This window comes from Diadema antillarum, unplaced genomic scaffold, assembly GCF_040938485.1.
Source record: "Diadema antillarum isolate AM-2024a unplaced genomic scaffold, OU_Dant_1.0 seq00000348_RagTag, whole genome shotgun sequence".
Lineage (NCBI taxonomy): Eukaryota > Metazoa > Echinodermata > Echinoidea > Diadematoida > Diadematidae > Diadema > Diadema antillarum.
Genome location: NW_027271358.1, coordinates 109697 through 120677, shown reverse-complemented (window position 1 = coordinate 120677; position 10981 = coordinate 109697). Strand labels below are relative to the sequence as shown.

Genomic DNA, 10981 nt, shown 5'->3' with positions numbered 1-10981 from the left:
TAACACATCCGTTTCCCGAAATATCATTTCTTTCTAAAGTCCCTTCCTTTGAATATGAAGAAATATGAAAACATACAAGAGTTAAAACATGAAAAAAAAAAAAAGATGTGTAAGGAGGGAAAAACTTACTGCATTTTTTACACAAAATAACAACAACAAAAACAAACAGAAATGCTTCAAAATTGATTCTGCATCACTATCTAATTGAATGAAGGAAAGTACCTTCTATTTTTGGACCATGGGGGGGGGGGGGGGGGGGAGGGGGATGGAACATGTTTCTAAGAAAAAAACCTATTCATCCGCCCCACTAAGAAAAAAAACCCAACACAATCAAACAAAATGAATTTTCCAAGGTCCCTGAGACGTTAAGTACTGAAAGAGTCCAAACAACTAGTGGTTTTACATAAATTGTGTAACCTATGATGTTGTTAGCTCCAACATCTTCATTACGTACAGCCAGTCTCCTCTTTCTTCTTCACTGCACTGGGGTTTCCAAACAAAAACTTTTCTCTGTGTTATTAGATAGTTGCCAACCTTACTGGAGCTAAATCAGTCAAACTTGGTGCTTCTGGTTTAACTATGCTACAAACCAAAACAAGAAAAATAAAATAAAAAGCAAACGAAACACCAAAAATGCATACTGTTGTTTCTTGTGAAATCAGAGACTAATAGAAACCTATTGTGAAACTAAAGTCACACCATCTATTTTGTGCAGAGGCCACTCATCTTTCTTCTTCAACTCCTTCTTTACATTTTTTTTACAAGTATTTCATTTCATCAGAAGTGCATTCAGCAACGCCATAAATGCAAACAATCTCAACTGGCATTGAAGGTGAACGTCACGGGGAATCACTCCCGGTACGGCGTGCGTCCAGCGGGGCGCTCGCGAAGGTTGTATCGGCCGTTCCTGCGAGGACTGTCCATGTCGTTCTCGGCTTTGTCGTTCTGCTCGACCGGCTTCTTGGCGCGAGATTTCTTCCCCTTGACCACATACGCCTGGGGCAAAACAAGTGACCGAGAGTAAATACTGTGAGACCACAAACATTCCCAGCATGAAATCTTCGGGAATTAGAGCCGACAGTCTTATTTGAGCATGAAATCTTTTTCACGAATTGCAGGTGACATTCATTGCCTTATGTACACAAAGACTTTGGGGTGCAATTTACTTTTGAGAACTTTGCTTCTTCCCTTGAACAACAATCTCTAGAGCAAAGCAAGCAGTGCCCTCAAACACTGAATAATATGCAAATTTCACGCTCAAAGGTACTAATGTGAAAATACAATACATGAATACTCGCGGAAAATATTCAAATATGTGCAGACAAACCTTCCTCAGCAAAATCGTGCTGAAGTACTGTGAATTTTATGCTCTGTGGTAGTAATGTGAAAAAAAACAACAACCCAACAACATATCGATATTTGGGGGAAATATCAAAATATGTAATGTACAGAAGAAATTTCATCAGTAAAATCAACGAGAAGTATGAGGTTCAAATTTGTGCAGTGCAAAAAATCAATTGCAAAAAAAGTTCCACTTCTGCAGTGAATAAATAAAATGAAAAGAGTTTTTTTTTTTCCTCTCTGATCATACAGGATACAGGATAAAAACTAAATGCTCTCTCTTTGGACACACAGGAGCAGAGTAAAACAAAGACAAAGAGTAAGATTCAAGAAAAGATTCAAGCACATATAAGATAGCGGCTAACATTCAAGCCTCAATACCTGGGAGGGCCTAAAAAGCCACAGCGGAGACACATTACATTTTATGCATATGATTAGGTGTAACAATCCCCCAATTCGGGCAGATATCATATCCTTCTGAAGGGCAGAAATAATTTTTCGGCAAGCCTCCTGCAGAAGACAGACTTGGCTTCATATATCATTGCTCAAGGTGAAGCCTTTAAGAAAGACTAAAGTAAGACTCAAAGTCCCTGACACACTACTGTACTTCATAGAAGACTTGCAGAATTTAAGAGTAATGCTGCTCCATGTGCAGGCTGATTTTAATGAATAGAGTGATATCAAACAAAGAGAATGGATATAACTTTTGTCGACATCAGACATAAAGTAAGAAAGATGCAGAGCTTTTTGCATTGTTTCATGGACCATTGAGACTGTCTGAAACCAGACTTGTAAATTTACTGACGTGATACTGTCATTTATACACAAGTCTCATACTTGTTTCTCCTGAAAAAATATAATGAATACACAGCATCAGGGGAAATCTCTTTTCAAGTTGCTACCAGTAATTTGGTTAATATCACTGGACTTGCAAAATTTGAAAAAAAACAAAATAAAAAAACACTGTGAGATATACAGAGTATCAGTTACTCGTAGGGAGTTACTGGGCTTATATGGGGCTCTGCTTCGGCCTCGGCCCTAATCACTCACCTTGTGGAAGAAGTTTGAAAAGAGGATGATGTGGGAGATGAGGTAGGCGATGAGGGCGTAGACGTAGCCCCGGGGGAAGCCACAGTCCTGGTAGAGCACAATCATGGAGTGGATGAGGACCACAACGAACTGGACCTGCGAAAAAACGTGCAAGAGACACTGATCAGACCACATTGCGCAAACACACCTATATTGCTTTTTCTTTTTCCAGATAAGCTGAGCGAACATTCTTTTGACTCAAAATTTGATACGATAATACAATACTCTTGCTGTTTTCAATTATATGTCCCCATATTCACTGACTAAAATAATGATGATAATAACAGCAATAAATGTAGTAGTAGTACAATTGTAATAACAATCATAATAACAATAAGATAAATTGATAACAATATATCTGACAAAAATAAAACCAGCAATGATAATAATAACAACTGCAAATCATTTTTTTTTCCAAAGGAATTTCAAGTAACTGCTTCTTCAGTGCACACAATAAATGCATCCAAACTCAAATTAAATGGGATTATTCATCAAATTTTACAAAGTTTCTGAGATGACAGCCAGAACATGATAGATGTAGAAGTCAGTGTGTCTACAATCCCTCCATATAGGAATATGGAGGGGTAGAAGTTGCCACAAATTTACTGGTTTATTTCATGGCAGGAAGTCACTCCGGCAGACCACCCCTTCAAAGGGCAATACATCCATGAATGTTTCTGACCATTGTGATGCATAAAAACCCGACTTGAAGCAACAAAAGGGAAAACTAGGAGTCTTCCAATAATTAGACATTTTGAGAAAAGGTAAGATTCATACATACACACACTGATACACAGGATATTTCTGAGCACTAAGGGTAGATGAATTAGTAAAATTATTGATGCATAAATAAACGACTGGATAATTCCACTCTGAAAGAAAAAGGGATGTTCCATGCACATACCAGCTGGAGGGACGTCAGGTACTTCTTCCACCACAGGTAGGGCTGGATGCTAGGGCCGAGGGCGGACAGGAAATAGTAGCCATACATCAGGACATGGATGAGGCAGTTGACCATTCCAGAGAAGTAGGCTGGTCAATGGAACATGGGACACACACACACAGAGGTCTTTATCATTCATGTCATGAACTAGAAAAATGGGCCGAGGGCTAAACATACACGTATAACCAATGCATGCCAATCAAGGTAGTGAGTCCCCAAGGGTACACATATTTTATACACATAAAGGACTAAGGGATGGTTGAGAAACAAACAAAGGGAATGATAAACTTGATACTTCCCTGAAATACAAGATGAATGGATGCTTTGCTTTTAGTTTGGATCGTACTAATTCAGGCCAGTAAATTTCCAAGTTTTATACCACTGTACTGCAGTGTACTCATTGAAGACCAGCTGCACTTGCCTTTTCACTGAAATACTTTGTTCAACATAAAAAAACAAAACAAAACACGATTCAAATGCTACCAGCCCACAGATGTAAATGCCACTGTTTTCTTTCATTCTTTGTTTTGTTTTATTGGTTTTTAATTGTGTGTCAGCTTCCGGTTGAAATATTGCATGATGCAGTGCATGTATACAGTTTGTGAAGCTTATGAGAGACAGTGATCCTAAAAGCTTACAGGCACCCCCTGGGATCCAGCGGACTCCGATCCACCAGAGTAGCGGCATGGTGGCGTGGTGGTAGACGTGGAGGAAGCTGATCTGGCTGTCCTTCTTGCGCAGAATGAAGATCACCTGGTCAAAGGTCAAATTGACACCACAGATTGTCAACTATGCTTCATCATAATATCATGAAGATAAGGCTCTTACTACAAACTCTATCTTTATGTGGTAAATACATGTGGTCTAGTTCACCCAAGTTTACTTTGCACAAGTGAAAATGTGCTTTAAAATCACTGCTTCAGAAACCCTGGTATAAACTAAGGCCACAGACAAATCAAAGCGAGGCATGAATAAGAAATAAGTAACTGCACACAATTTTCCACTAGAGGACATATTATCTTCAGTTCTGAAGGATTTGACTAGGCTGTGCAAGGCAGAGTATCCAGTCAGAGCAATCTGTTACTGAGATGTGCACAAGAGCGATCATGAAAAAATTGACAAAAGTCACCTATACTGATATGTGCACCCACAGCATGTGTGAATTCTCTGACAGTCTTACCTACTGTATAATGGTAGTTTCCACATCACATGCTTGTAACTGCTATAATTTTGTGTCCTTTTTGGTGGTATACCATACTCAGAAATCATCGACTTTCATAAATGAAAAAGAATAACAAACACTTAGTCAAGTTTACCAAAGTTACTGGATGTGCAACATCATACGGATCTGAAATTAGGAAAAGTAATATAAAGCATCTGCTCTTCATGCTTTGCCTGAAAGAAATTTGACAGTTTGCCTAATCCTAAAGTTCGTTATACTCTGAAGTAAGGAGCTATAACCAGCAACACATCATGAACATGGGGCATTGTTGGAAATACTTTATATATAAATTTTTGAAGACTTACAGTGTCCAGCAGCTCAATGATCTTGGAGAAGAAAAACCACCAGCATGCTCCGGCCAACTAAAGAGGGAGAAAAAGAAGATTTTTTTTTTTCAAAGGTTCTTTCATCTATCCTGTCTTCTACTCTTATGTATAGTGCATGTGTGTGTGTGTGTGTTGTGTGTGTGTAAGTGTACTGTATAAACTGTTATTTTCGCATACAGATATTTTTGCGAATTAGAAGGTCACAGACATTTTCGCGAGATGTTGTTTATGCGAATTGACACCAACGCTATCTTGCATGCATTGCTACTCTAGTGTATGGCGAATTTGGGCAAAAAAACAAAACAAAACCAAAATTTTTGTCTAAAAACAAGCAAACAAAAGAAAACAGAATGAAACACCAGTATGAAGCACGGGAACAATCTTATTGTGAAATCATCTCCAGAAGTAGAAATAGTGACACATGGAATGAGTAAGCACATAATGTAATATGTGTATTTCACTCATTATCACACCATCTAGTTTGCATCATTAGAATTTACAGATGTGGAAGTAGGAGTCACAATAGAAAAATTGACCTAAGTTTAGCCAATCACGAACAAAGATTTCCCGAGTACCCTCATGTGGTCAAAGTTTTATGTGCACATATATTTACAATCCCCTGACTCCTAAACCTTATAGGGATGGTATAGTTTTGGTTGAGACCTGGCTTCAAGTTTCTAACTCTTTTAATGAAATTGATAATGAGAAATCTCTTATGAAATATGAAAGAGCATGTAATTCCAAGAGGAATTCAACATTTATTTGATGAAAATTGGTTTTGAAATGGCTGAGATATCCAAAACAAGCAACGGATACTAATGAAAGATGGAACTCACCTTGCATTAGGATCTCTTTGTTTCGCTTTGTTTTTTTGATATCTCAGTCATTTCAAAACCAATTTCCATCAAATAAACTTTGAATTCCTCTTACAATAGTATGCTCTGTAACATTTAATAGGTGATTTCTCAGTATCTTGCAAAAAGTTGAACACTCAATTCTCATACCCACCAATACCATACCATCCCTTTAAAGCTACTTTCTACAGATAACAGATTTTTCACAGAGAAGAATCTAGAGCATTGAAATGAACCCATTAAAAACAGAAAATATAATCCCAATGTGTTTACAATGACAGTCTTCTATTGCTCAGGTCTATTCTTCTAGGCCTTTGACTATTATTCACATTTGGGTACATTTCTTCAATATTTTCTACCTCATTATTCCTTGTCAAATAACACCTGAAAAATCTCCACTCACCCTGACAGACATCTCATCATTGGAGTAGTCAACAGCTTGGCAGACTGCGTTGAACTTTGGGTTCATGATTGTTGGCACAAAGAACTGTTGGGAAGAAAAATATAGTGCAGATGACAAGGATCAAATAAAAAGATGCATCACTACATGTCACTTGCTAATAACTCAACATTACCTCCGCCAAGGGAGGAGGTTATGTTTTTGTTACCGTTGGTTTGTTGGTTTATAAGTGTGCAAAATAACTCAAAAAGTAGTTAACGGATTTGGATGAAACTTGCAGGAAAGGTTTAGAATGATACTGGTAACAGCTGATTAAATTTTGGTAGTGATCCCAGAATTTTTGGGGAATTTATGAAGGATTTTTCATATTTAAAAAGGTAGGGACAATGAACTTGGGAGTTCAGGCTGCGCGTATTTGAGGTTTGCATGCGCGCACTAAAGTGCGTGCTCTAGTTTCTGCTAGGGCGAGGTGCGCCGTGCAGCTGAGGGTTTATGATGTAACAAAGGCTTCCATATTGGGAAATCGGGCGACTTTCAGCGCACAATGCTGAAAGTATGTATGGGTGGAAATCACTGATATATATATGGAAGAACAAGATCAGTGGTGGAAATGAGCTGCATGCTTGGCGGAGGTCTGCGCTCTGTCTATAATGACAACTTTTTTTGTGTCCCTTAGATGGAGTCTGCAGGTTTGACAGGTTTGACTGTACATGGATTGAGAAGAGTTTCTCTGTAAAATTATGAAATGTTAGCGCATCACAAAAATAAGATCTGGAACAAACTTGTTTGTCTTACCTCTCTGAACATGAAGGCTGAGAGTAGCACCAGGGCTGCATTGTATATCAGCATTGGCACTTTTAGTATGAAGGCGTTGCGGGAAGACATCCACCGTGGTCCCACGTAGACGAGGAGGAAGTAGAGCGCCACCAGGCTGTACGTGATGAGAGGCGATGACATCAGTAGCCATGACGACGTTCTCGGGTCTGGAAAGATTCAGAGTGTATGTAGAGAATAAGAATCGGGGTGTATGTAGAGAATAAGAATCAGGGTGTATGTAGAGAATAAGAATCAGGGTGTATGTAGAGAATGAAGGGTTTGTATTATATTGATTTGTTAGTGTCAAGGAAACTGTCCACAGTTGTGCGCTCAGCACGTTCTGGTAATTTACATCTTTTGAGTGCAGTAAAACCCAAAATGTTTACATGCATTTTAATTTAGCGAATTTCGAGAGAGGCAAGATTCCCGAAATTAAAATGCACGCGAAAGTTGTCTACACTATAATACACTGGATGCCAGTGGTGATTCCCAAATGCTGTGTATATTTCTTGCTTTACTCTAAGTTCTTTATGTCCCATGAGAAGAGTGCACTAAATGATCAATGCATGCTTATAGAACACTTTTACCTGCTCAGTATGTTGGCAAAAACAATGAAAGTATCCCCTGAAACTAGAGAAGTGACTCAAGATTACGTTTTCTTTGAGAAAATCTGCAGAAAAGACACAATTATACAGCCTTCATGAAAATGACTGTACTTTACAAATCATCAACTCTCAATGGACTAAAGAGAAGATCAATCTGAAAATAATGACAGGATTTTTTTCAAGAATTGGTGAATAGTAAATAGTGCGATGGTAATGCAATAGACCAGAGTCTGATAAGCAAGGCCGTCAAATATCTGAGCAGATTGCGCACAATTCAATATCCATTACTACAGCTTTCTACATCTGTATGTCAAGTACATCAAACTTGAATGACTTACAACTTGTACACAACAGGCAGGAAACAAAAAACAACAACAAATATTTTGCTTGAAATAGATACATAGATAGTGAGGATTTTTTTTTTTTTAAATTGTTGTTGTTATATTCACATGAATATTACATGTAGGTGTCACTATTAGGACAATTATAATAGTGTAAAGTACGATTTGGGTTAAAGTTGAGAATGGGAGTAAATGTAGGATTAGAATTTGGATTGACTTGAAGTTTGGGAAAAGTGACACAACAGGTACATCTAAAGATAAATCTTAAAGAATAAGGAGGAACATAGGCATGACAATAAATTGTATTTATAGGGGCTCAGTTATAACATTCTGGTGAATGCAGGGCACATAAATGCAAGTAACTTACTTATTTTCATATATTTCTTTTTTTTTTTAGTATTTAAAACATATCAATCAAATACTTACCTGATACACTGTCTGCCCATTGGACAAAGTCCTGAAGCTTCTGAACTGGGCCACTCATGATTGAAATCATGCAAAATCTAGAGCAAAGATATAAAATACAGTAGTAGCATCTCTACATTAAATGTGGAGATTATACATACACGTATATATTTTTCCTCCTTCATTGGAGATGCAGTGCCATCCAGATTTAAGAGAATTGCAAGTGAGAAAAGCAGAGACTCCAACTCTCCCGTTTTTGACGGGAGATCTCCCGCCGAAAACCCATTTTTGCAAAATCTCCCGTTCTCCCGTTTGAGATTTAATTTCTCCCGCCCTGGCTCAATGTCTCCCGTTGGAAAGGATTTCTTACTTATTTCTATCGTATGTTGAAAAAAATAAGCCTTAGATAGCACCAGAGAGCATCTATAACCCTAGGAACTTCGCGCTTCGCACACATAAACTTGGAGTCTCCCGTTTGCTAGGGGTTTCAGGCGGGAAATTCTCCAGATCAGAAGGTGTTTGGGGTTGGAGTCTCTGGAAAAGATCTACTCTGCTATTTTTGTATGCATCAGACAATGTGTATGACTAATATTTGTATTCATAGTGGCTAAAGTGGGAGAGAGATGAGCTGGTGATGACTGATGAGATCATGATAAAACTGTGCATACAAGTAGTCACACCTGACCCTGAACATGAATCTCAGATGCCATATTATGTCGATGATAATTGGCATTATGCAACAATAACAAGGACAAAATATGTGGAAATTATATTCAAATTTAGATTTACAGATGTTTTAGACTATTTTACATTGGTAGTTTACATAGTGTTGAGTTGTAAGTTTATAAGCACAGTCTTTATTAACATTAAAATACTATAATATAGCTTGGTTTTGCACTTTTGCATAAACTTACTTGTTAAGACAGTAGTGATTGCAATATTCATTTTGTAAAAAACCTGCATCACGTTCCGACCTCTCTGTAGAGTCTCATGTCAAAATTTGACCAAGCGCAAAAGCAATAAGTAAGCAAGTTTGTTGTAGTCGGGGGTCAAAACTTTAGACAGTCTCATGGTTGAATTGTGGGTGGCTTGCTTTATTTGTGTCAAGTGCATAGAAAATTAATGATGGATTCTTCTTCTTCTTCTTCTTCCTTCTAGTGAATGACTGCAATCAACTACCTGATTAAGTCACTTATCAGAGGAGGTCGGCATTGAAAATTGCAGTAAAACTTAAAGGGGCATAGTCCCGGTAGTGTAGAGGGCGCTGTTGATGATGCTGCCGATCACCGTTAGCATTGATACGAAGATTACCGAAGTTGAGCTGTCATCAAGAGTAAAGTGCATAGGTGTTGCTAAGTAACGTTGCCTTTGTTGTCTTCTCTGCGCATCGCGCAGTCTGTAGTAATGCCAGGGTGCGTGCATATGTGCTTCTTATTATGACATCACAGAAGAAGTTTGCTGAAGCTGTCATCCCCCTCAGCCGAATCATGAGCCGAACTGTGATCGGACCACTGACTACAGTAAATCGGACTTCTTAGGACTTGGGAAAGTGGGCCAAAGCGTAAGCGCCAAAGAGGAGTCGATAGCGTAGGTCTCTGTCTCTATAGGAAACTTGCGCCATGCGCCCACGTACGCATTTACCATGCACCTTTAATCTGAGTTCTTGATAACTTTAGATTGGCTTGTGTTTTAAAAAAGAAAAGTAGACCTATATTATAGTACATCAAGGGCTAGATTATACTTTATAGATAAGCAACATTGGGGACGGGGAATGGGGTAAATGGCAGCATAAAAGCTCTAAAACCCAGGATATCCTATTCGTATTAACATTGTCCTGAGCAAGTATGTTTGTCTGCAAAAAACAATGTGATTCCATGTGATGGCACTGATGTATTGTGAGAATATAAACAAACTAACATAGTCCTTCCCTCTACTATTAGTAGAGGGAAGGACTCTGGAAAGCACAGTAGACCTCCACCATTCAAGTAGCTCACTTCCACCAGTTCCACCTGTTCCTTGTGACATAAATATTCATCTAACAAACGCCCACAACACAAGAGGTAGTGATTACCTCCTCGGCCGCTTGGTCCCATCTACACTTTTTCGTGTTGGTAGCTCCCTCTTTATCCCTGGCCCTGTCGTCAATGCGAAGAACCATGTTGGTTGACATTCACACTGCAGCACTGCTGACAGTTCCCCTCTGCCCGCGACCATTCATGCATTCATAACTTGACATAAGTCTATCACCTGTCACATCACATCATATTCTTACATCACATTTCGTCTGATCTATTCTCTAGGATATATGAAAAACAACGGCAAATCCTTACCACTTTCCCCGGAATTTCCTCGATATTTATCTCGAGCCAAATTTTCCCTTCGATCGCAGACGCTAACGGCCCAATTTCATATGCACAATTGATATTTCATATGCTAATTAGATGCGTTGTGTTTCCAGGCCATTTTAACCTTTGAACTTTAGATTAGTCTATTATTTTTTAGGGATATTGTTATATGAAATATGATCCTCAAAAATGAAATGAAATAAATATTTGAATAAAAAATTGTTAAATACTCTACAATATCACTTTTTATCACCTTCGAAGAAAAATATGAAAAATAACCAAGCTTAATTGGAT

At 38.3% G+C, this 10981-nt stretch overlaps 1 protein-coding gene across 1 annotated transcript; it reads right to left on the bottom strand.

Annotated features, from left to right (window-relative positions):
• Nucleotides 1–725: 725 nt before the first annotated feature.
• Nucleotides 726–10745, bottom strand: LOC139730998 (very long chain fatty acid elongase 4-like). Its single transcript, XM_071641869.1, has 9 exons — nt 10673–10745; nt 8364–8440; nt 6971–7158; nt 6179–6262; nt 4901–4957; nt 4012–4126; nt 3335–3462; nt 2392–2526; nt 726–996 (listed from the first exon to the last, which is right to left on the bottom strand). Exons 2-9 carry the CDS (start codon nt 8431–8433, stop codon nt 850–852), a joined length of 924 nt encoding a protein of 307 aa, XP_071497970.1. The 5' UTR covers nt 8434–8440; nt 10673–10745; the 3' UTR covers nt 726–849.
• Between the last annotated feature and the right edge of the window lie 236 nt (nt 10746–10981).

Coding starts and splice junctions, on each gene's coding strand:
- LOC139730998 (XM_071641869.1), bottom strand. CDS start 8,433: ATGATTTCAATCATGAGTGGCCCAGTTCAGAAGCTTCAGGACTTTGTC. Junction 3,463..4,011: donor CTGGATCCCAGGGGGTGCCT/GTAAGCTTTTAG, acceptor TCCATTGACCAG/CCTACTTCTCTGGAATGGTC. Junction 2,527..3,334: donor ACCTGACGTCCCTCCAGCTG/GTATGTGCATGG, acceptor GTTTTTTCGCAG/GTCCAGTTCGTTGTGGTCCT.